The 26,989-nt window shown below is 41.4% G+C and overlaps 1 protein-coding gene across 5 annotated transcripts in view; it reads left to right on the top strand.

Moving 5' to 3' along the window:
- The window catches only part of LOC123510996 (voltage-dependent calcium channel subunit alpha-2/delta-2-like), a 187,067-nt gene that overhangs the window by 143,963 nt on the left and 16,115 nt on the right, over positions 1 to 26,989 (top strand). Inside the window, exons 1-4 of one of the 5 annotated variants that reach the window (XM_045266591.1) lie at positions 934 to 1,123; positions 4,417 to 4,501; positions 23,960 to 24,073; positions 24,722 to 24,923. In XM_045266591.1, coding sequence (XP_045122526.1) covers positions 1,035 to 1,123; positions 4,417 to 4,501; positions 23,960 to 24,073; positions 24,722 to 24,923 — 490 coding nt within the window. In that variant the 5' untranslated portion in view covers positions 934 to 1,034. Of the gene's footprint in view, positions 1 to 933; positions 1,124 to 4,416; positions 4,502 to 23,959; positions 24,074 to 24,721; positions 24,924 to 26,989 lie in introns of those variants that run through there. The other 4 variants (XM_045266593.1, XM_045266590.1, XM_045266592.1 and 1 more) reach the window with 4 other exon arrangements.

Genomic DNA, 26,989 nt, shown 5'->3' with positions numbered 1-26,989 from the left:
TCTAACCATTTATATTTTTTTTTCTCCTTTTCCTGTTTACTTTTTCTTAGATTGTTTTGAGAATATTTTCTTGTTTTCCTGTTTTTTTAGGGATTGAATTTATTTTGTTTTATTTATTTCCTTCCATTTCGTATTATATCCCGGTAATTCACTCCTAGTTTTGTTTCCTCATTGTTTAAAAGCAAATTCACATTTCTCTCTCTCTCTCTCTCTCTCTCTCTCTCTCTCTCTCTCTCTCTCTCTCTCTCTCTCTCTCTCTCTCTCTCTCTCTCTCCTTTTCGTTTCGGTTCGGTTCTGACTGTAATCTGAAATGACTTCGATAAAAGCTTACACACAGCGTGGGCTAGATATCAGTGCGTCCTCTTCTTCCTCCTCTTCCTCTTCCTCTTCCTCTTCCTCCTCCTCCTCCTGCCGGCAGCGTGTAGTAATCATTATTCTTTTTATCTCTCCACGTGTCCTTTTCTTTCTTTCTCGTAGTCTTCCTTTTAGTAATTTCCGAGGCTGCGAGACGAGACTGCTGGTGGTGAGTTGGGCGGTCCCTGTCTGTCTTGCAAGCGGCGGCACACACAAACTAAAAATAGCATGCTTCCTCCCATTAAAGGCAAGCTGGCAGCCGTCTCCTTAGCGACACACGACTTCCTCTGAAATAAATGACGTATTTCCTCGCTTCCTATTTCCCTTAACTTCTCTGTGGGAAGACCACATGCATTAATGAACTCTCATGCTCGTGTACTTGTAGATTTTAAAAAGATTCTTGTTGTCGTGTATTGGACGAAAAAAAATCTACGGCAACAAAATACTCGTAAAATATTGAAGTCCAGCATGTGACAATCCCGTTTTCTCTCCCCGGCGATGAAGCGACTTCTAGCTATCGATCAGAGTAATGAAGCAGTGCCCCCTCCCTGCACCTGAGGTTTTCTATGGTACGCACTAACGCGAGAGACACCTGGGGGCTGAGATAGGAACTTAATAGCGTCGTCTGCTAATGTTTACTGGCAGCGGGTGAGAGGGGTGGCAGTGACAGTTGAGCGGCGATGGCGGGGGGACGAGCAGCCATCAGCACCTCCGCCATTTTTCTATTTATCTCGTGTCTCGTCGCTCCATCAGCCAGTCTCGATGCAAAGTGAGTCTTTTCCCGCCATTTGTAGCGTCACGACTCCGGGGACTTATCTGTCATGGTGGCTTGTGGCGGGAGGAAGGGGGGGGCGGTGTGTTTTTGTTGCCATTGTTGTTATTGTTGTTTTGATCGTTGCTCTTTCGTTTTCTTTAGCTTTTAAGGGTGTGTGTTAGCTTTTAAGGGTGGGTGTGGGTGTGTGTGTGTTTGTGACGTCATCTGGTAATGGAGGACTGAAGGGTGAGAAATAATTGATGATGAAAGGGAAGAAGAAAAGAAATTGAATGCGAGATTGAGTTAATGGCCATGAAAATATCGATATTCTCTCTCTCTCTCTCTCTCTCTCTCTCTCTCTCTCTCTCTCTCTCTCTCGGCCTAATGCAGCGTTTTCCAATCTTTTCCGACCATAGCACCGCCTGTTGTCATGTCTTTAGTCCAGTAGCCCTAACTAAAATTTTATTATTAGGATAAAAGAAAGGAAGTGTGTACATCACTTCCCAGCACCCCCTAAAATTGATTTCAGCATCCCCAGGGAGTGCTAGTGCCCCAGTTGGGAAACCTTGGCCTAATGTATCCGTCTGTTTACCATTTTACCTCCGTTTTCTTTCCTCCCTTCATCCTGCGAGGGCACACTGACCTACTGACCAACAAAGTCTTTAAAAATCCTCGACAAATTACTCTCACAGACTTTCAGGCATCGAATACACTCAATCAGAACCAAACTGACAGGTGTTTCTGACAATACCTCTCACCTTGTTCACACCTGTATTATTAGTAGGCAGAGTTTATTTCGGTCTTTTTGTCACCTGTGCACACTTTAACTTGACTATGGCGCTCCTCGTATTTACTAATGTGTTTTTGGGCATTTGTTGGCATCTGAAGTCATGTAGTAACGTCCGGCCTTCGCTTTCACTCCTATTCCTGTCACTTCGCTGCGCTCCTCTGCATATGTCAAGCCTCCTTTCCTCTATACAAACACTTCCTCTCTCTGTTATGCACATTAAACACACTGATATCACTTCTACACACAAACGGTTCTTGATTTCACTTCATTCCACAGACTTCCCCTGTTTTCTTCTCTTACAATGCAAAACTTTCTTCTTATCTCCTCATACTCTTAAATACTCTAATTCGCTCTTAAATACTCTAATTCGCTTTTTAGCAGCACAAACACTTCCTGGTTCTCCTTTACCTTGCTCAAATACACTTATGGCCACATCTCGACTACTTCCAAAAGGTTTCAGTAGAAGTGACAGAGTTTTCAAGGTTTTTACAGTTCTTAGGGCAGATTAATAAGACTTCTACTGTATCAATCGAAAAAATACCATTGAATTCTTGAGTACCTTGACGCATTTTCATATTCATTCTGGTCACTATTTGGTGACTTTATACAGCTTCAAAAAAGTATATGGGGAATTAAAATGGACTGTGGCCATCAATCATCTGACCTCCATAGACTCTTCCTAATGTAAATAAAATTGTCTAATCACGCCCGAAGCTCATAGGTCTCAGTACTGAAGACCTTAATTGTATCTCTGGCCTAAAGAAGAAAAAAGCCATAATGAGTGAGCGAAGCGTTTCTAAATACAGTTCTAATTAATATTGAAAAAAAAAAGGAGGGGGCTTTCAACAATATGCCAATCGATAAAGAACCAAATAACCTCTCGAAAACTGGAGGACAACTGTATTGAAAACACTCACTCTTGGTCAAAGAGAAATGAAAGAAGAAAAATAGGGGTTCAACGATGTGCCAATCCCTAAATAACTAAATCGCTCGTCTTACAGAGATGGGTTTCGGTTTCTGAGTTTCAGCCTCCTTGGCAATCGGTGAAAACTTCCTCTCTTCGTCCCCAGCGCCCTTTGTCTTGCCTCCTTTTGGCGAAATCCATCTATCATTCAGAACCAGATGTGATCAATATGTAATCACTGTGTGTGTGTGTGTGTGTGTGTACGCTTAGAGCAGCTCTGAATGATTAAAGAGGCTGGATAGGTAAAGGAAGAATGTGTGTGTGTGTGTGTGTGTGTGTGTGTGTGTGTGTGTGTGTGTGTGTGTGTGAGAGAGATTGTGGGTAAGGTTATGGTAAAGGTAACAAAACATAGAAGATCGATAATGATAAGTAGATAAAGAAAGATAATGATTTCTGGATTGAGTAATAGAGAGAGAGAGAGAGAGAGAGAGAGAGAGAGAGAGAGAGAGAGAGACCGACCTAAATAAAGTAGACAGATGATACATAGATAGAAAAGATCACTTTGCACCTCTACCTCCCTCCTCTCCTCTCTCTTCCTCTTCCTATCTTCTCGTGAAGGTTTCCCGCCAAAAGTCGTAAATGCTGCCAGGATGAGAGGAAGGGCTTGTAAAATCGCATGGAAATTTGATTGTCATTGTAAACACTCATTGCATTTTACAGCGTCAGTCCAGGTGGTTCCGGCGTGTTTCTAGTGTAAAATACGACACTGATTTCAATTACAGAGTTAAATGAAAAATATTGTGCTTAATTTAGTGACGTTTAGATGTTAATTATATGCGTGATTCCGTGAGGTAGAAGTAAATGTGTATCGTATACTGCTTAGATTAATAACATTTGTATATTAATTAGATCGATGGTTTTAAAAGTTTAGTGTCAAATATCTTGCACTTTTTAGTTATGTAATGTGTATAAATTAGATACATGGTTAGATACAAAAGTTTTATGCTGGAGAACCGAGTAGCATTTGTGTATGAATTAAGATTTTCCAAAGTTAGGAGAAACGAATTATTCTGTTCTGCTTAACTGAATGGCATTTGTAAATCAATTAGACAGAAATGTAGCGTTATGTAAACAGACTCGCAAACTTTACTTCTTTCCAACTTCGGAAAAATATTTGTTTTGAAAAGAGAAATTTTTGGAGTGTAGTTGTTTTCAATAGCGAGTCGCAAAAAGAAACACACCTCGCCAGTTTAGAGATGTTTTTATTCCGTGTTCGAGGCAATAAACCTTTGCGATTCGAGACTAAACGACCAGTTGTTTTCAGCTGGAACTTGCTGCTGCTGCCACCCGTGTATTCTTAAAAGCTTTATTCTTTCAACAGAATTTCAAAGGCCTCAGAAAGTATTGGTCGGGTTTTCATCATATTTCCTTTCCTATTCATGACTCAGTATCTTTGTTGGAATATCACTGGAATCATGAAAACTCACTTGAAAAACTCCATTAACCTTCACCGGACCCTTTGTTTTTCCTGGCACGGGACATGACGGGACTTGTTTTCCTTTCCTTTTTTTCCTCTGGTTGGCTAAAGTCGGTGTTGCTTTGTTTCCCCCGCAGGGCCTTCAGCAGCCTGGCCAACAAGACGACGGAGTGGCTGGAGGCTCTGCACGGCCGCACCACCCACGCCAACCTCCTCGACACGGTGAGTATACGAGTACGGTGCCGGAAAGAAAGTACCAGAGGGAAAATTTACTAGAAAAAAAAACATGACAAAAAAGTAACAGTAGTAATTTTATTTAGGAAGGCAAAATAAAAGTGGTTAGGTTGGGTCAGGATAGGTCATATTGGGTTAGAATAGGTTTTGTTTGGGTTTGGTTAGGTTAGGTTAGGTTATTAGGTTAGGTTAAGTTAGGTTATTAGGTTGGGTTAGGTTGGGTTAGGTTAGGTTAAGTTGGGTTAGGTTGACTAAGGTTTGGTTAGATGTTCTGTATTTCCGTGTTGTTTTTCTCTTTACTTTATTATTGAGTTGTTCTTTTCCTTGTGGATTTTATTTTCACTTGTGTTTATTTTTTTTGTTACATGCAATTCCTGTTTATATTTTCTTCTCTCACTTTCTCTTTTTTTATTCCTTTTGCTGTAATTAAAATGTCGTCAGTATTTTTTTTCAAGTTTTAATTAATCCTCGCTGGCCTTGTTTCCTCGTTTTCTTTATTTTTGGTTTTCATTCCACATGTGCGTGTGTGCGTGCCTGCCTGCTTCTTTTTATGATGCACTGAGTTAATAGGCAAGATGTGTGTGGGGGATGGGGGGTCTATTTGGCACCGGTCCATGAAGATTCCTAAGATCCGTGACCCCCCACATAGACACCTCCTCCTCCTCCTCCTCCTCCATGTTATTCCTTTGTCCTGGTCTCAGCTCACGGCGCCCTGGGTTTTCCTGCTCATCTCGCCAACCTGCCGCTCCTGTCTGCTGCTGGCTGTCCCGCTGATGTATCGTGCCCTTGTCTTTTTTACAGGACGTGTGATAGACAATTTAATTTGCTTTGGGATTTGTGTTCTATTCTCCACGTTATCCGAGTTTCCAAGCCGTGGGACTCTGAGGTAAAAATGGCTGTGTTTTTCTTCCTCCGTATTTTTTCCCTCCCTTAAGACTAACGCGGGACAATTAAGGCCTAAGGAGACTATTAGGAAATCATTAACCAGTTAGGGACATTTGCATAGAAGTGGTGTGACCCTAAGGACCCTGACACAGACGCAGCGAAGGTTCAGGGTGCGGCAGGAGGGAAGGGCAAGAAGTGAAGGATAGCTGTTTCCAGTGACTTCAGGGACTGGAAGGCGTGTAAGAACTTTGCTCCCCGCGGCATGAGTAACTGTGGGAGAGTGGGGAAGGAGGGAGTGGGTTGGAAAAAGGAAAATTCAGGCATGATTTGGGAGAGTAAGCAGGTGTGATTTAGTGCCATGCAACCTGCTCCTCCATCATTTTCTCTTCCTCTTCCTCCTCCTCCTCGTGTTCATTTTCTCATATTTTCCTCGTTTGTGCCTCATTTCCTTCTTTATTCTCTTCTTTCTCCACCCCTATTTACCCCTGTCATCTTTCCTCCTCCTCCTCCTCCTCCTCCTCCCTCCTAGGATTTCAGGGTCGATCAGGGAAAGGCGGATGTCAAAAGGAGAGAGAAAACAAACTGATGCACGAAGGATGCTCTGAAATATCCTGCGCATCTGTGTGTGTGTGTGTGTGTGTGTGTGTGTGTGTGTGTGTGTGTGTGTGTGTGTGTGTGTGTGTGTGTGTGTGTGTGGGCAAGGGAGGAGAGTAATGGAAACAAGGAGACGGGGAGAGATAGGGGTGAGTGATGAAGGGAGGGCGGGAAGGACAGGAATGAGAGGCGTGAGGAAATGTAACCCTGTCTCTCTCCCTCCTCCATCTCTTTCCTCTTCATCTTTTCTCTCTCCTTCTCTCTTCCTCCCTCTCGCATTGCCATTCCTCTCTCACACACATCGCCGTCACGCCCTCCCTCTCATCTTTCTCCCAAAAAAGTAAGTTATAAAATGCATGCCGTCTTTCTTGTCATTGATTCATGGGACGGCATTTGTATTTATTTATGGCTACTCTGTGTTACGCATCGCCTCTGAGGGAAGCGAGTGCATGGCGGGGCTAAGGGAGAGAGGGAGCTGGCAGGTGAACGGCGAAATACGTGATACGGGTTTTCCACGCATTGTTTCCGTGGAGTATTGGAAAGGACACACACACACACACACACACACACACACACACAGAGGAAGTCACTTGTTGGTTTAGAATGTAGATGGAAATTGTCGCCTTAGGGATATTTATTTGAGAGAGAGAGAGAGAGAGAGAGAGAGACCCCACTAGGGATACGAAGCTGTTGTACCACCAGAAAAAAAATCAACCTTTGCCAATATTGGATTCTGGAAGGCTATTTCATTGGCTGGACGAGAGTGTGTGTGTGTGTGTGTGTGTGTGTGTGTGTGTGTGTGTGTGTGGAGGACAGTGACCATCTCGCGTGTGCCTCGTTGGAATGGAAAAGTAGAGTGCTTGTCTCTCCTTCTTCCTCGTATTGACTCCTCTCTTCCTCCTCATCTTCCTCTTCCTTTTCCTCATCCTCTTCCTCCTCATCCGCCGTGTCTCGCCCCGCCAGTCGCCACTCACCACCGCAGCTGAGAAGGATACACTCTGATACTTAACCCTTTCACTACAATATCCCCATGTTTCTTTTGTATTCTCTTTGGATTTCCTCAACACTGACCTAACGTAACCTAACCTAACTTCCACTAACAGTATTTCATCAACACTTCAACACCTAATCTAATTTATCTTCCATTAACTGTATTTCTCTGTATTCCCACCTATCCTAACCTTACCTGACCTAACCCAGCTTCCATTAACGTATTTACCATCACTCATTTCACCTCATAATAACCTAACCTAACCTAACCTAACCTAATGGTATTTCATCAACACTTTAATGCCTAACCTAACGTAGCTTCCATTAATTATGTCCCAGTGCTCCCACCTGACTTAACCTTAACTGACCTAAACTAGCTTCCAATAGCTGTATTTCCCAGCACTCACCTAACCTACCTTCCATTAACCCCTTCAATACTGGGATACAATTTTACCATGAGATTTGTGTACGATTAGACCATTTCATTGACATTAGGAAGGGTCTGTGGAGGTCAGAAGAATAATGGCCACAGTCATGGTTCTGAAAGGGTTAACGGTATTTACAACCACTCACCTAATCTAAACTAGCTTTCACTTACTGTATATCGCAGCACTTTCACCTAACTTAACCTTATCTCCACTAATTGTATTACTCAGCACTCACCTCACCTAACCTAACCTAACCTAACCTTATCCAGCCTCCACTTACACTCAGCCAGGTAACACTCAACGCTCCTGCTGTTCGTTAATTGCAGGTGTTCTCGCGGTGTGGGACTGAGAAGTAATCAGGGAGGCTCAGTTAATCGCACACTCCTTCCCAATTGGTCGCCGCTAACACGTGCGAGAATGTTTCCAGCCAATCAGCGCGTGGCTTTGGTTTAGTTCCTGTTATCCCCTTGATCGTGTGTGGCTTGCCTGGAGTGTTTGCATTTTTATCGTTTCTTTTTGTTTTTATTGTAAGTAGGTGATGATAGCTAACTAACGTGAAATAAACATATCATTGTTTATTGGTTTATTTCCAGTTAGTTATTTGTAGCTAGTTATCTTATCATTGCTTATTTGTTTATCATACTAAATAAAAATAAAAAAAAATAGCTAATTGAACCACACCCACCACACGTGACACACCAGCACACCAGCACCACAAACATACCAGCACCACACACACACCAGCACCACACACACACCAGCACCACACACACCAGCACCACACACACACACCAGCACCACACACACACCAGCACACCAGCACCACAAACACACACCACACCACACACACACACACACACACACACACACACCACACACACACACACACCAGCACCACACACACACACACACACACACACACCACACACACACCAGCACCAGCACACACACACACACCACACACACACACACACACACACACACACACACACACACACACACACCAATACACACACACACACACACACACACACACACACACACACACACACACACCACACACACACACACACACACACACACACCACACACACACACACACACACACCAGCACACACACACACACACACACACACCAGCACCACACACACACACACACACACACACCACACACACACACACACACACACACACACACACACCACACACACACACACACACACACACACACACACACACACACACACACACACACACACACACACACACCACACACACACACACACACACACACACACACACACACACACACACACACACACACACACACACACACACCAGCACCACACACACACACACACACACACACCACACACACACACACACACACACACACACCAGCACACACACACACCACCACACACACACACACACACACACACCAGCACACACACACACACACACACACCAGCACCACACACACACACACACACACACACCACACACACACACACACACACACACACCAGCACCACACACACACACACACACACACCAGCACACACACACACACACACACACACCAGCACCACACACACACACACACACACACACCAGCACACCAGCACGAGGAAGGTGAAGACAGGATGGAAAAAGACAATAAGATGGAGTAGAATTTAAGTACACCAGATAGTCAATATAAGCCAAAGAAAATTAAAACGATGCCCATTAAACATATGCATTAAAAAAAAAAACTGGCTAAAGAATATTGGGAAGAGGAAGTGTTTTTTATTCCTCTAGAAGCGAGACGGAATGAAACGAGGGGCGGAATGGGAGGAGGGGCGGCGGGGAAGGAGGAGGCAAGGCGGTGTGATCAAGAAACTTTCCTTCCCTCTATACCCGCCACGTGCCGCCCTCAAAGCACCCCTGACTCGCCATGGATAAAATAAGGTTACAATTTCTTTTTCTTTTCCTTTAGCTTGTATTGGCGAGTGGTGATTAGCAAACAGGGTACTCACGGTGACCTGCCCTGCTAATCACCACTCACTAACACAAGTCAAGGGGGAAAGGAGAAAAGAAATTGTAACCTTATTTCATCCTTGGCGAGTCAGGGGAGCTTTGAGGGCGGCACGTGACGGGTATAGAGGGAAGGAAAGGCCTCAGTTTCTTGATCACACCGCCTCGCTCCGCCCGTTACCTGCTTCCCCCGCCGCCACTCGTCTCATTCCGTCTCGCTTCATTCCTTCCCCCCAGTCCAGGAAATTGTAACTCTAATAAGATATACACAGGAGGAAATTGTGTTGTGTGAATGTCTTTGCTCTGTTTTTTGTTTTTCTTTTCTTTTCCTTTCTTTTCCTTCGTTATTGTTCTTGTTTCTTTTCCTCGTGTTTTTGTTCTTTTTCTTGTTTAGCGTTAGTTTTTGTTGTTTAATCCCTTATTTTTTTTTATTCATTCATTTAGTGATTTATTTATTTAATTTACTTATTTCTTCTTCTACGTTTTTTTACTTCCCTTTTCCCTCTCATCTTCTTTCCTTCTTTTTCTTCCTCTCCATTTTAAATCACATCATTGTCTTCCTCTATCATATCATCATCATCATCATCTTCCTTCTTCCTCTTTCCTTCTTCCTCGTCCTTCCTCATGTCCCCGGCGGAGGTCTCACTGCGCCTCTCCCTCACAGTGTCCCAGCCTCTCATCACCTGCGTTATTCCCTCATCATCGGTTTCCACTCCTCCCTTTTTTCTCTCCTAAGTTGGAACACACGTTGCGGGAAATGCTAGCCTGTGTCTTATCGATTCTGGCACCTCCCTCTTCCTTCCTCCCTTCCCTCCTCTCCCCCTCCTCCTCCTCTTCCACCTCCTCTTCCTCTTCCTCCTCCTCCTCTCACACACACTTCTTCCTTCCCCGTCATTTCCTCTGCATCAGGTCAGCATCCCTCTCATTCTCTCTATCTCTGTCTCTCTCACCTGGCCAAGCACACAGGTAGAGCGTTAATTAAAGGTACTCCAGGTAAGGACCCTCTCTCAAGCATCCTCTTCTCCAGGTAATTCAATCCCCTTCATTCATTTCATTTCGAGTGGAATTTGATATAAAGATCAGCATTTCATTTTCACGTTCCCACGCTCAGACAGGAAACTGATAACTATTCAAATTGACTTTCTGATTGATAAACTAATTACTTTCAGGTGCAAACTTTTACCTGCAGGGATTGAGAGAGTGAGAGTGAGAGAGAGAGGTGAGAGTTTAAGGAAAGTTTATTTTTTCCACCTGAAGGAAGAGCGAGGGAGAATTGTTAACTTTTGTGGCACTGACTGACTGGCTGGCTGACTGGTTAACTGGCTGGCTGGTTTGCTTGTTGGCTGTCTAGGTGGTTGGTTCCCTTATTTGAAAGCTAACTGACTGACGGATTTACTGACTGACTGGCTGAGCGAATAGTTTGGTTGCCTACTTATTGACTGACTGGCTGATTTGATTAACTGGAAAGCTGATTGGATGAACTGACTGACTGACTGACTGAATGAATGAATGAATGAATGACTCCTTAACTGTATAACCAACTAACTAACTGAATGCCTGACTGAATGAATGACAGAACAAAAGAGAACAGAATAGAGAACGCAGAACAGAACAGGAAACTAAAAGAATAGAAAATAAAAGCTGAGAGAGAGAGGCATCGATACTTTCTCTCACTTTCCTTCTCTTTCCCCCAAGCAACTTGAGACAACACACACCGACAGCAACACCAGTGAGCGAGGTGGCAACATAATTATACACCAACACACTCACACATGCACAATAACTAAGTATAACCTCATAATTTGCAGCCTGACAGAAATGGGGCGGTAACCTCATACTCTCTCTCTCTCTCTCTCTCTCTCTCTCTCTCTCTCTCTCTCTCTCTCTCTCTCTCTCTCTCTCTCTCTCTCTCTCTCCTCCTGTGTGTGTGTGTGTGTGTTTCATGGTTTAGTGGGTGGGTGTATTGATAGATGTATATCTGTATGTCTGTGTGTGTCTATATATGTCAATTTTCCAAGTTTATGTGGCTGTTTGACTGACTGACTGACTGATTGACTTACTGACTGAAAGTGTGTGTGTGTGTGTGTGGTAAGTTTTGTTTAACTGACTGACTGACTGACTGACTGATAAGGCTGAGTGACTGAAGGATAAAGGAAAATACAAATGAGAAACGAAACCAAGTGTAATTATATCTACATAATAAGATAAGTGAATTGACCGTGTGTGTGTGTGTGTGTGTGTGTGTGTGTGTGTGTGTGTGTGTGTGTGTGTGTGATAATCTGATTACCTCAAATGCACTCATCTTCTCTCCTATCCCATTGTCTCTCTTGCCTCCTCTCCTCCTTCCTTCCTTCCTTCGTTCCTCCGTCCTTTCCTTCCTCCCTTCCTTTTTAAAATATTCCTGCCTTACCTTGCTCCGTTGCACATTCTCTCTCTCTCTCTCTCTCTCTCTCTCTCTCTCTCTCTCTCTCTCTCTCTCTCTCTCAACCAAAAATAAGGTGAGAAAAAGAAAAATTAGCTTACATTAATGTGATTTTATTTCTTTTTCAAATATGTGTATGAATATAAAGTCATTCTCCCTTTTGTTTATTTATTTTTGCCTTCGTTGAGGGTCGAGTCAGGTGTGTGATGTGAAGGTTAATTGTATTGCCATGTAATCAGTGAAATTTAATTGGTCATTTCAAAATTTCCATTCATTTTCACTCATGTTCATTTTTCTTTCCTTTTTTTTTTTGGGGGGGGTGGCGGTGGTGGTTTGTGGAGGAGCTCAGTGAACATAGACTTCCCTATTAGTTGTTGTTGTTGTTGTTGTTGTTTCTGCAGGACTTTCATTTGCTAGTAGTGGTGGTGGTGGTGGTGGTATCGTTACTATCACTGTTGTTCTTATTGTATTATATCACCATTACCATCATCATTATTACTATTTTTATTATTATTATTATTATGACATTATTATTACTACTGTACGTGTCTATTTTACCTTTATATGACAACTAGTTGCTTCTTCGCCAGTAGGTACGGGGCCTCTTAATTAATTACTTGCAGGGTTAATTAGTACAGGTAGCTAGAGGTGCTCAGGTGGGCAACTCAATGCGCAGGTATTTCATTAGACATCTTAATTAATTGCGAGTCTTTAAAAGAATCAAAGAAAATAATTATTGTAGATTATTTATGGTGTGATGAGCTTCTGAGGCTGTGGTATGGTGCTGTGTAACAATATCCTGTGGTGTGGTGCGGTATAGTATTGTGTGAAACTGTGGTATGGTTTGTGGTAATATGCGAAGCTGTGGTGTAATGCTGTGATGAGGTTTGCTGTTGTGCTGTGTGACGCTGTGTTCTGGGACTGCTTAGTTTCCTTAAGGCTGACGCAGGGCTGACTTGCTGTTGTGTGACTTATGCAGGGGCTGACTGGAGGGAGGGGCCGGATGGGGTGACCGGCGGCAGGAAGGCAGGCTGGCGGCGCGAGAAGAGCGTGGGGATGTTCTCTGCCCAAGAATTATGTCAGATTAACCGAGAATTCGCTTTACTGTTACATTAGACCCTTTACACACACACACACACACACACACACACACACACACACACACACACACACATCAATTACATACATACATAAGTTTCTATACTATTTACCTTCGGGTGCAAATAACTTGAATCTGAATCGTAATGTTGAAATTCTCTCTCTCTCTCTCTCTCTCTCTCTCTCTCTCTCTCTCTCTCTCTCTCTCTCTCTCTCTCTCTCTCTCTCTCTCTCTCATCACGTTCTCGACTTGGAATACAATAAATAAGCAAACAGTTTCAGCTGAATAAACATTACAGCTCCGTTTTCTGTTCGCTCCAACACTTTTTGGGACCGTCACGGAGGAGGAAGGAGGAAGAGGAGGAGGAGGAGGAGGAGGAGGAGGAGGAGGAGGAGGAGGAGGAGGACACGGTTTGAAGACGCTTGCATTGACACGAACTGAATATTGACTGAGTTTAAGGGGAAGTGTGACGATATATAGATAAACGTGTGCGTGGGGGAGAGAGAGGAGGGAGAGAGAGAGAGAGATTGCGTATAGACTTAAAATGTAGTATTTTATACGTTTCTGTGAGAGAGAGAGAGAGAGAGAGAGAGAGAGAGAGAGAGAGAGAATATGACTAAAGCCGATGGAGTCTGGTAGGTTCCTTGTTACCAGAGAGAGAGAGAGAGAGAGAGAGAGAGAGAGAATATCGCTCACCCAATCACTGGAGGATAGAAGATAAAAAGTAGGAAGAGGAATCGATCTCAGTCTTCTTCCATCCATGATCGAGAGAGAGAGAGAGAGAGAGAGAGAGAGAGAGAGAGGAGGAAATTAAAGGAAACGATGCGATAACAAGGCTTGGATATAAAAGATAAAAGAAGATACATATTAATGGAGTTTTTATAATGGAGATTCATGAATACATTACGTTATAATTTTTATGCTAACCATTTTTTTACCACCGTTATCACATTATGGACTTTTTTTTTTCTTCGTGGTGTTGCTTTTTTTTTTTTCTTCGTGGTGTTGCGCTAATACATTTTCTTTATCGTTTGCTCTTTGTGTGTGTGTGTGTGTGTGTGTGTGTGTGTGTGCGTGCTCCCAACTTCAATTAAGGCGAAACAAAAAAGTAGATAAAACAAATGAAAAACTATTTTTTTCTTTCTTTTTTTATCTTCATTTTTTGTCTAGTAACGTGTCCGTCTGTCTGTTTGTATTTCAGCTTCCCCCAGTGACATTTCAAACCCATCAAGAGGTCCGTACATTTTGCAAGCCATCTCCTGTACCGTACTGTTGTCTGCCCTTCCAGTTTCAGAGGTTTTAGAGGCCGCGCTAAATCGCTTTTCCCTCACTACCACCACTTTTAAAGACCACAAAACCGAATACAGGTGATTTTTCCCACATTTCATTAACATTTTCCCAAACTGATACATTTGCCCATGAATTTTGGATAGCTTATGACCTTTAAGGGAACTGGCAACTCAGTGTTTTTGTTTTTTTTTTTTTTTTTTTTTTTTTGTCCTTGGCCAGCTTCCCTCCTACATAAAAAAAAAAAAAAGTAAAGAAAGAATTAGGCTCGTATTCATAAACAGTACTCTCACACCACGACTATTTTCAAAGACCTCAAAGATCGTCAGCCTGGTTTCTCAAGAGTTTCTCCTGTTTCATATTGTAGAAGTGTTATCAATCTGACAGTAGAAGCGTAAAAACACCATTAATCTCTTCAGCACCAGGACGCGATTTCATATTTCTGGTTTCTATTTGGCGATTTTATACAGCTTCAGAAATAGTAAAGACTCTGGCCATTAATCTTCTGACCTCCATAGACCCTTCCTAATGCAAATAAAATCGCCTAATCATACTTAAAACTCAAGGTAAAAATGCGTCTCAGTACTGAAGGGATTAAAAACCTGTGTTGCTTTAAGATACAGCCAGAAGTGGTCTATATATGATGGCTTTCCGCGTCAGACCTTCCCTAGAATCGTGATGACAGTGCTCGGAAAGAAAGTAACTAAAAAAATGTTAGAAAAAAAAAATAATAACACTGATGATTTGTATATAGGAAAAAAGTAGCAGTGTTTAGTTAGGTTAGGTCAGGTCAGGTATAAAATATATATGTATATTCTCTGTTACTGTTTCCTGTTAGTCTTTCTTGTTACTTGTTTTACCGTGACTTTCTTTCAAGGCACTTTTTACCGTTGTTATTTTTTCTCCCTATAACCATGAAGACACCTTTAAAGACACACCAGAACCTCAATATTGTGAAAAAAAAAAGTGGTCAAGATGGAGACAAAAGGCGCTGACAAGATTCGAAACACTTGCAGTAAACAAACAAAGGCATTATCCCGTTCATCTTGTTCAGGCAGCTCCATTCAGCGCCGCTATTGCATTACAAGACACAAGTCCTCATTAGCGCTGCGCAGGGAGAAGAATGCACCGCTGAATTGAGATGAGCATTGTGAAGAAGAGAGAGAGAGAGAGAGAGAAAGAGAGAGAAGGAAGAATCGGAGGAATTATGAAGATTAGCAGGAAAGGAGGAAATAATAAAAATGAAGGGTTGAGAAGGTGCAGGAAAGGGAAAGAAGGAAGAGGAAGAAAATATGAAAATGGAGAAGAGAGATAGGAGAGAATACAGGAAGGTTATGAGAAGGGGAAGTGAGAGAGGAAGGAGAGGAGAGGAGAGGAAGGCAGGTTGAGGAGCAAAATTAAACAATTGTAAACACTTTCTATATAATGAGCGCGCAGTGTTCTCAAGGCTGTGTGTGTGTGTGTGTGTGTGTGTGTGTGTGTGTGTGTGTGTGTGTGTACATCCCAGCAACAGATGATTTCAGGGGTTTTAATCATTACTTTTCTTTACACACACACACACACACACACACACACACACACACACACACACACACACACACACACACACACACACACACACACACACACACACACACACTAACATCATTTCCTGGCAAGACTTATATTTTTTAATTTGTCGCCTCGCCGCGCTGAGCAGACGGAGGAGGAATGCAGGCAGACAGGCAGGGAGGCAGGCAGTGCTGGGCTATAATGCTATAATGCTGCAGACACCCTCCCTCACTGCGCCTAGAGAGATGTATAGGTGAAGTTAGATCATGTTCACCTCTTGTAGACACTTCGATGTGACGGAGAGCGAGGGAGAGAAGAATGAATAAAAAAAAAAAAACATGCAGGAAAGTTAGAGAGGAGGTGGTGAAGCAGAGAAGAATGAATGAAAAAAAAAATACAGGAAAATAACAGAGGAGGTGAAGCAGAAAAGTGTCATAAGAAAATTGATTGAAGGAGGAGAAGAAAGAGAAGATGAAGCAGAAAAGTCTCCTAGGAAAGTTGATAGAGGAATATAGGAAAAATATATGAAAAAACCACCTTTAGCTCTTAAATCCGCGTGAAAACCCTTATTGTATAGAAAAAGAAAATAGAGAGAGAGAGAGAGAGATGAATGTAGGAAATATGTAAATGGTTGAACATAAGACAGTTGTACAGAAAAGAGGAAGTAAAAAGATAGGAATGGAGAGAAACGAGGAAAGAAGGGAGGAATAGAGAGCAAAAGAGATGAGATGGAAAGAAAAATATGGAGAGAGAGAGAGAGAGAGAGGAGAGAGAGAGAGAGAGAGAGAGAGAGAGAGAGAGAGAGAGAGAGAGAGAGAGAGAGAGAGAGAGAGAGAGAGAGAGAGAGAGAGAGAGAGAGAGAGAGAGAGAGAGAGAGAGAGAAATAAGAAAACCTATAAAAGAGAAAATCAAATCAAATAACAATGAAAGACAAAGACTTCAAAAGAGAACGAATAAAAAGGAAGAGAAGGATGAAGAGAACAAAGAAAAGATTGAAATAGAAAGAGGAAGAGGAGTGGAGAAAAGGAAAGGGAATATATATAAAATAAGAGGGTATAAATAAAAGAATGAGGAGAGAAGCGAAAAGGAGAAGAGGGGAGAGGAGAGGAAAGAGGGGAGGGAAAAAAGACAAACTGTGCTGTCTTGTTCGCGAGGGTGAGAGGGGAAGAACAAGATTTAAAGGGGAAATAAGTGAGGGAAGGATCCAGGCAACTTTGAGTACAGGGGAAACTTCGTAGGGAGAGGGGAAAAATGTACTTGTTTTCCCCTTTTTTATTGAATCGTCCCCTTGCATAATCCATCGTTAAGCCTCAATTTGTCTCTGCTTCTCTTTCCTTCACTTCACTGTTTCTCTCTCTCTCTCTCTCTCTCTCTCTCTCTCTCTCTCTCTCTCTCTCTCTCTCTCTCTCTCTCTCTCTCTCATATTTTTCTTCCTCTCTGTCTGTTGTCGCTTTATTTGTCTTTATTTATCTTCATTTTCTCTTTCTCATTCTTCTATTCATCTGTTTTGTCTCCTCCTCCTCCTCCTCTTATCATCAATACATTTCATTTTCTCTTCTCTTCACCATTTTCTTCTTCCGCTTTCTCTTCTTTCATTACTTCATTTTTTTTTCTCCTCTTCTCTCCTCTTATTACTCCATTCCTCCAATATTTCCTCCTCTTCTCTCCTTTCTTCAATTCTGATCTGTTCTCTTATTTTTTCCTCTTCCTTCTTCTTCTTCTTCTTCTTCTTCTTCTTGTGTTATCTCTTCATTCTTCCACATTCTCTCACTCTCCTATTCTCTGACTTTTCGATTTCTCTCTCTCTCTCTCTCTCTCTCTCTCTCTCTCTCTCTCTCTCTCTCTCTCTCTCTCTCTCTCTCTCTCTCTCTCTCTCTCTCTCTCTCTCTCTCTCCTATTTATCCTCTATTTTCATCATCCTTTCCCTTCCTTTGCATCTTCCCTCTTTTCTCCTTTCCTCCTGTCTCCACTTTCCTTCCTCCTCCTCCTCCTCCTCCTCCTCCTCCTCCTCCTCCTCCTCCTCCTCCTCAATCACCACTTCAAATTTTAGCCTCATACATTTTTAGTCTGAATACATCAAGAGTAATTACAATTTTTGCATGTTGGTGCTTCTCTTACAATGCTGGGACCATCATTACTGCTCCTCCTCCTCCTCCTCCTCCTCCTCCTCCTCCTCCTCCTCTGAAGTCCTTGCCGTGTCCTCGTTATCCACCTCTGGAAGATTTTTTTATTTTATTTCTTTATTTTCATATTTATCATGAGTTTGTGTGGCCCTGCAGTTTTTTTTTTTTCTATCTTTGTTGTTTGTATTTTTTTTTTTCATTTACTGTCCTTATCATCATCTTTGCTTCTTACCATTTTTCTTTTATTTCATCATTTTCCGCCTTTTTTTTTCTTAGCTTTAGTCATTCTGTTTTCAAATATATTCATCTTTGTGCTCTTTCCTTAAACAAACAAATTCATCACATCAATTCACTTTTTTCCCCGTCTCGAGTCACGTTTATACCTTATTTATTGACTCACTTATTTCTTTCCTTATCCTTATTCACTTATCATCTCCATATTCACACTGACAAGCTCTTTAATCATCTCATTAGCATACTCATTTGCATACACCTACGTGCGTCTCTACTTATTTTCCTTTTCCTTCTATATAAATGTTTCCTTTATGCATTAACTAACGAGGCCATTTCTATCTTATGTGCTGTTGAAGTTTTCATCTGAGCTCTTTTTAATTAAGTGGAGGAGTGAGAGCTTTTTCAGGACTGGGAGAAGGATTTGTGGAGGAGGGGAGAGATTGGCAGGAGTGGTGACGCAAGGGAGAGGTAGAAGAAGGAGGAGGAGGAGGAGGAGGAAAGATGGAAAGGAGGTGGAAGTGGAGAAGAAGAGAGATGAAAGGGCGAAGGAAGAACAGGAGGGAATGAAAGATGAGGGGGGAAAGAGACGATAGATGAGAAGGAGGAAGAGGAGGAGGAGGAGGAGCAAAGAGAAGAAATAAGTAAAAAGATGCGAAGAAGAGATAAGAAGACAAGAAAAAGAGGAACAAAAAGAAATAAAGAAAGGAGAAGAAAGTTACGAAAGAGAAATAAGAAAGAGCAGAGACGGAGAGAAGGACCAGGAGGAGATGGAGGAGGAGGAGGAGGAGGAGGAGGAGGAGGAGGAGGAGGAGGAGGAAGAGGAGGAGGAGGAGGAGGAGGAGGCACTTTTCATGGAGAGAAAACGAAGAGAAAATAGAAAATAACATGAAAAATGGGAAAAGTTCTGAATTTACCAGACTTAGAGAGAGAGAGAGAGAGAGAGAGAGAGAGACTTGGGATGGAAATCTCGATGTAGGAAAAGAAGGGAAACTTATAGAGAACTTCATCATAGTTTTGAAAGGCCACACATTTTTCCTTCCCTTCATCATGTGTCCCTAGCTGTCCGGTGAGGCCGCAGGTAAACACGGCTTACCTGACGGAGGAGGAAGAGAAGATTAAAGGAGAGAGCGATAAAAGTTTGGAAGAAAAAGGGAAAAGAAAGAAAAAAGCGAAGTAAAGAGATTGAAAGGAAAGAAAAAGAGAAGTAAAAGAGATTGAAGGAAGAAAGAGACGGAAGAAATCAGAAAAGAAAGGAGAGAATTATGAAAAAAGGAAGAATGAAAGATACCGAAGGAGAAAGAAGAAATAAACGAGAAAAGAGAAAAAATCTTACCCTCTTTCCTTTTCCATCCGTGTTTAGCTATCAATAGAATCATATAGACACCATTGACAGAGAGAGAGAGAGAGAGTGTGTGAGTGTGAGTGTGTGTGTGTGTGTGCGGAAACATTTAGGAAATCAGACAGTGGTGTGTGTCGCAGATTCCCGCCACAAGGATGAAGCTGCTGAAAGGCTGAGGGGCTGAAGTTCGATACTTGACATTCCAGCAAAGGTTAGGATGTCCTTCCTGGTCGGCTCATAGGGAGCTTTAACCTTTCGGCAGCTATGGTCGTGCTTGTTAACACCCGCCACTGTAAAGGAATTTGTTTGCAGGGACACAGGGAAGACAAGACACAAAGGGAAGTTAGTTTTGTCTCCAGTTTACAGAATTATTTGTTTCAGGAGAACTATGTAAAGTGTTCAGTGTAGTTTTTCTGCAGGGACACTGGGAAGAGATGAGACAAAGAGGAGAAGTGTAATTTGTTTGCAAGGACACAGGGAAGAGAAGAGGCAAAGATAAATTAGTTTTGTCTCCAGCTTACAAAATTATTTGAGTTTCAGAAGAACTGTGTAAACTGTTTCATGTATAATATATATATATATATATATATATATATATATATATATATATATATATATATATATATATATATATATATATATATATATATATATATATATTTATTTTTTTTTTTTTTTTTTTTTTTTTTTGCAAGGACACAGGAAAGACAAGAGACAAAGAGAAATTAGTTCTCTTAGTTACAAAATCATTTAATTTTCAGAACTATGTATGCTCTTCGTGACAAAGACACTGAAGCTCACCTATATACATTCCTTTGTGTGAATTGTTAAACTCTAACATTTGATATTCTGAAATTATTTAATTATTTCATCGGTGTTCTGGAAAATATTCACGTATTCACCAAAAGTAACTGGTTATGGAAACGAGAATGCGAATACTGGAGAAGGAAAAAGAGATTATTTGCACCTGAGATTGCGAAAGCGAACATTTTATCCACCTCGGGGTCACGCTCCTCGGTGACCGCACAGATTTCACATTAACTGAGGAAGAGGGGAAAAAAAAGAATTGAATCTCTATCGCAGGTCTGTATTTCGAAACATTTCATCGTCTGATCTTAACTATTTTTAACACGCAGCAGTGGAAGGTTTTAGAGTTTTGAAGTGTGTTTCCATGGTTTCAGTGATAGTTCAACAAGGAATTTACATCGTTAACTGAAAAAAAGTTCATAAAAGCCCAACTGATCATCTTTGTGGCCTCTGGAAGTATTGAACCCCATGACGCGTTTCCATATTCATTCCGCTTACTATTTGGTGATTTTATATAGCTTCAGAAACTTATGTGTGGGATCAAAATAGTGAAGACTGTGGCCATTAATCTTCTGATCTCCATAAACCCTTGCTAATGTCAATAAAATGGTCTAATCGTACACAAATCTCAAGGTAAAAATGTGTCCCAGTACTGAAGGGATTAAAATAGTGAAGACTGTGGGCATTAATCTTCTGACCTCCATAAACCCTTGCTAATGTCAATAAAATGGTCTAATCGTACACAAATATCAAGGTAAAAATGTGTCCCAGTATTGAAGAGGTTAAGAGTGAATATAAGGCAGTGTTGATGCTTTTCGTGGTGCTAGCAAGGAACTCTTCTCCTTCAAATCTACATTGGGTATTAAACATTTTCTCCTCCTTGTGTTGTGTTGTTGCTCGGTGGAATTACTTCCCTTGGGTTGCAACACACAATGAATTCAGGTCTTTTATTGTTCTCTCTCTTTTTGGAATTACTTCCCTTGGGTTGCAACACACAATGAATTCAGATCTTTTATTTTTCTCTCTTTTTTTATAACTATCTTAATACGTTCCTTTCATCGTTAAAAGAGAAATTTGAGTATTAGATTGTTTTTCCACCAAGTTGCTCTCGCTTTTCTCTCATTTCCGGCAACGTGAACGGGAAAAATGTACAAAAAGAGAAAAATCCATCACAGCTCTTCAGGAAAAGTATTCTCCATGATAACACACAGATTATTAAAGGCATTTTTTCACCGCTGAGTTTCCCCTGTTTTTCCTCGCTTATTTCCAGCAGCATGACGGTGGAATGTGTTGGAAAAATCTTGCCTTTCAACTCCCGGAAAAAGTTTTGTTCTATAATGAAAAAATACCAAGAAGTGAATTGCTTTCCTCTTTAAATTCCTCGTGTATTTCCTTCGTGCTTTTTTTTTTTTTTTTTCCTTGCTTTAATGGAAATAGCGTAGAAAGAAGTGATGAACAGTGCACCAGCAAAAGAAAGGTTAATATGAGCGTAGATGGAAGAAGTGGAAGGACTGCATAAAGAAAGAGAAAGAGAGTGTGTGTGGAGGAGAGGAGGAGAGATTGAGTGAAGAGGAAGAAAATGAGAAAGACTGCTGAAGAGGACTTTTTATTAGAATCAGATAGTGCTAACCAATCAGGCTCTAGTCCTCTCTCTGATGAAAAGAACTCGGAAATTTGTGTTTAAATTGTCGCCTCACTTTTGAACTGTTAAGTGTGATGAGGAAAGTATAAAAATAACAACGTAATTTTTTTCCTCTTTTCTTTTCTCGTCCAATTTTTTTTTTTTTTTCGTGCATTTTGAATTATTTGGTTACGGTTTTTTTTTTCCTTTCTATTGTCTTTCTCCGTATTTCCCTTCCGTAACGTTTTTTTTTTTTTTTTCCATATTTCCTGTCTCTCCTTCCTTGTTTATTTTTATGCTTTCCTTGTCATGTCTCCCGTTTCTCCTTTTTTTCTTTCGTCAAAAATGTCCCTTCTCTCATGTCTCCCTTCATCCTTATGTTTCTCCTCTTTTTCCTTATATCAGAAAAGCATTTCCTTCCTTTCTCGTATTTTCCTGAGTTCTTATCATGCATCTTCCTTTATTTTCCCTTCTACACTATTTTCTTTCTCTACTCTCTTCCTTCTTTTTCATTCATTTATTTTCCCTCCTGCACCGTATTTTCTCTTCCCGTACTCTCTTCCTTTACCTGAGTGTATTTTTCATCACTTCGTCAGAGTATCTTCCATTTCTCACTTTCCCTTCCCTCTACACTCCAGCATTTGACTCACACGAACGCCAGCCAAGCATTCTCAAGGTAAACGTATTATGATGGAACTAGAATACCAGGAAAAGCCAAACACTTGAGCCTCACGAGGACAAACATCAAAGAAAACGTCTCATGTCCACCTACTCCCTCCTGGTGAGAGACGAGGAAGGGGAGGGAGGGGACGAGAAGGGAGTGGAAAGGTAGGTAGGGGTAAGGGAGAGGAAGAAAGGCGGTGCTGAGGGAAGGGTGAGAAGGAATAAAAACATTAGTAAAAAGTCATGGGAGGGAGGATTTTACGAGAGAGAGAGAGAGAGAGAGAGAGAGAGAGAGAGAGAGAGAGAGAGCCTTCATTCAGTGCAGGAGGAGCTGACAAAGCCTCGTTCAGCTTGAGAGGGATGAGAAAGCTTTCGTTTGAAGGTTGAAGATGAAGCTGAGATAACCTAGATATTGCTGAGTGAAGGACGAAAAGGACGAGGAAAAGAAGTAAAGGAAAAGTAATAGCAGTAGTAGTAGTAGTAGTAGTAGTAGTAGCCTAATAGTAGTAGTATTTATTCCAAGTAAGAAAGTTTTGTAGTTATGAAAAAAAAAAAGTTATTTCTCTATATTGAAAGAAACCTGGCTATTCCAATAACATTCAATTGTAGGGGGAAGAAATATATTACCGATAAAAAAAAAAAAAAAACAATTCCAGGGAAAAAAATATTGTGAACATTCCAGCTTAAAACATTATTCCAGTAACATCATTTATTCCAGGTAGAAAAAAAAAAGTATTATTCGTGGGAAAAAAATGCAAAAAACTCTTCAATTAGGATTCAGAAAATACTTAAAACTTAATGGAATGAAAACTGAATGGACTTAATGGATGTGTGTTTGTTCAGCGGCCGCAGGGAGTTATTTGAATAGTAATAAGGCGTTAGCAGCATTGAAGAAGATGAAAACAGGGAGACAAGCGCCAGGCAGGGGAACTTTGGTGCTGCGAAAGTTGGCGAGGAAAAAGATGAGTTTTGACACAACGGCCGCGGGAAAGTTTTAATGCATTTTTCGTCTTTGTTGTTGTTGTTGCTGCTGTTGCTGCTGCTGCTGCTGCTGTTGCTGTTGCTGCTGTTGTTGTTCTCCTTTCCTCCTCATCATCATCGTATTATTACTATTAGTAGTAGTAGTAGTAGTAGTAGTGCTCTCCTACTCCTCCTCCTACTCCTCCTCCTCCTCCTCCGTGCCTATACGAGACGAAAGTGTTACAAAATCTCTCTCTCTCTCTCTCTCTCTCTCTCTCTCTCTCTCTCTCTCTCTCATATACTTCCAAAAATTGTATGTTGTCTCCTTTGTTTTTCCTTCTTCACGTTTCACACACTGCGAATCATCCCCGTCATCTTTCACTCTTCCCGGATTTGTGGAGGAAGTGACATGTGCTTCGCCTTTCAGAACATGAATGATGACGCCATCGTGAGCGTCAAACCAGTGTACCTGCCTACGATGGTGGAGGAGATGGCTAAAAAGATTCAAGACCATTTTGCCTCTAAACGAAATGCATTACAGGTAAGCGAATCGTGTTTGTTTGTTGTGTGCCCTTAAGATAATGCCTTTACCCTTTTCACCCTTCTATATATCCCATCCACCTATCTCTTCTTTATATCCCATCCGCTTATCCCTTTTATATATCCACCTATTCCTTCTTTATATATCCCATCCACTTATCCTGTTTTGGTAACACTGAGGAATGTATTTGAAAGCGGGATTTTAAAGGCAATAGATACGATATGAAAGTGTTTCTCTCCTTAGCTTTTTCAATAGCTCTCTTGCTCCTTTTATTCTCCTCTCCTACCTATCTCAGAGCCTCGTAGTACCACAGCAGGGAATGATCTACTGTAGAGTTGAGTTTCTATATGAAAGTGTTTCTCTCCTTAGCTTTTTCAATACCTCTCCTGCTCCCTGTGTTCTTCTTTCCCACCTATCTCAGAATTTCGTAGTACCACAGCAGGGAATAATCTACTGTTGAGCTGAGTTTTTTTCCTCCCTCTTCCTTACATTGAGGCAAGAAGTACTGCTCCTCACACTTGATGCCAAAATGATCACCAAATTATGAGACGTTTGTACTCTCCCATCACTATGTACATCCCTTACCCTTCACCACTCTGCCCTATGCCACACACCCTCCCCTCACCACTGTGTCCTCTCTGGTGACAGGAGATCGTAGACATACTGGAGGACGCCACAACTCTCTACATCTGGAACGACGACCTTCGCCTCAACACGTCCCGCCCGCTGCTCATGAAGGACCTCAGGGACCTCGACCCGAGTAACGCCAGCCAGTTGGATGAGCGGTTGGGCGTGGCTGTGCGGCATAATGTGTCTGGTATTCACGTGCCGCTTGAAGTCTACGAAGGATGTAAGTGTGGCTGTTTTCATCTTATTTTACTTGTTTTTATTTTTTATTGACTTTTATTCTATTCCTTTGCCTCTTTCATCTCTAGGTACCTTTTTCTTCTTTCCAACACGTGAAGATTTTAATTTTGTGTTGTAGTTTTTTGTTTACTTGTAATTTCAGATGACATTCATTCAAATTGAGATTCAAGGAAATTAGTTACCTCTTGTTGATTTGCAGGTCTCTTGGAAGTGTCCCTGTAAATATTGCCTACAGCCACTGCTGATTTATTTTCTTATTTCTGTTATGGGATAAATTTGATGTTTCAGATACAGCGGTTTTGTATTTGATTTATAAACGACCTGCATGGTGTAATATAATGTTTTTATTTGCAATAGAACCTCGTGGTTAGTGATGACAGTATGTGAGGCTTTTTTCTTTCAAGGGGTCTGAGCATGACACCTGCCATAAGATGATGTGCGTTGCATTCCTGTGTACTGTTGAGTGTTGTTAGCTGCACCACTGTGTTCTTCACTGGAGTTAGAAATTGTCATGACACTTTCATAAGTAGCAGTGCAGGAGCTACACACTACTGAGCTTCTGGATGACTGCTACTTTTTATCTATAAATGTATGATAATTGCAGCAAGCATTCCTTGTTTCTGTTCTAAAATTTTTGCAAAACATACGTCTTATAAGTATTTGTACAAGTACATAGTACTTGTACATTCATCAAGCAGGTTAAGGTGCCTTTGGTTTAAAATTTAATCTCACAAGTGCCATTTTCATTCCTACGTATTTTGTAAGTTTGATGTTGAAACTAAGCAATTTCTGTGAAATTACTGAAAATATCATGCTCCAAGATTTCTCACTCCAGTTGCATCAATCAAGCCTGGACTGTGTGTGTGTTCACGAGGCAGAGATGGGCAGAACTGTTCCCAAACCACTGATGACACCTTAGTCATGTACTTTTGACATGTGCTAATTTGTTTCTCCACTATCACTGAAGGATTTTCATATTTAATTGTACCAACGTAAATATCGTGCTGGGAAATGAAACTTAAAACAACTAGATAGATGTTTTTAGTATCTTAAATTACTCTAAAAGAGTGATGAATATTCTAGATACAAATAAGTAATTCCAGTTTCAATTTATTAGAAAAATTTTCCTCCTTCTAGTCTCTAACTGGGCCATTTCCACTGACATCACCTCAAACTCAGAAGGAACCACATCACACTGAGAATATTGAAGACAACAGCTGATTGGGCCTTGCTTGGTAGGCTCATAATCTCACTTGTGTGCCACTCTGATAGATAACATAATGCACTGGGGCAATGTTTGACGTTGAATTGGTCGGCCTTGTCCCGGGTATTGAGCACTGTGCCACTGCAATGGTACCTTGCCGTACGAGTTTTCCAAGCAACAAGGTGTTGCTCAGTTGATTTGTTTGCATTGGGATGCACAATAAAATCTGAATTATGAGTGAGCTTCAGATACACTGCTGCTTGTTGGCATAGTGAATGCCACAACTTCCATCCAGCACTTGTTTAACCATATTCATATTATGTACTTATGCCTACCGTTTATGCTGGGATGTATGTAAATGGTTTTACAGATCCTTTTGATGATCCATTGAAATCCTTAGGAACACAATGTTAAAAACAGTGTTATTAAGATAATGTGTGCCTCTCTCTGTCCTGAACTCTGTGTTAGAGGCTTCATAAGACCAGCCTCAGATACCTTCACAGGAAAGAAGCGTTCCTTCCCCATCACCTTGTGGCTGCTGGCTTGCATTGTCCTTTACCTTGTGGTCAGTGTCACCTGAGTGATTCTTGAGCCTCTGTACAGCCATGTAGCAATTATTATCATGATGGAATCGTAAATAACTATGTGCACTACCACAGTTAGTACAGAAGATTGGAATATATTCTATGGCTATACATCATACCTTATGTTTGCATTTGCAATGTGAATCATGTCGTGTGCACACAGGTTAATACCAAGATTGGTGTTAATTTTGTTAGTTGGATTGCTTGTGTGTGTTTTAGAAAGCTGCTTGTTCTTTATCTGGCTTCTCATCTCCAGATATG

Source organism: Portunus trituberculatus, chromosome 30 (genome assembly GCF_017591435.1).
Source record: "Portunus trituberculatus isolate SZX2019 chromosome 30, ASM1759143v1, whole genome shotgun sequence".
Lineage (NCBI taxonomy): Eukaryota > Metazoa > Arthropoda > Malacostraca > Decapoda > Portunidae > Portunus > Portunus trituberculatus.
Note: the sequence above shows the minus strand (reverse complement) of the source record. Positions and strands in the feature narration are given on the sequence as shown.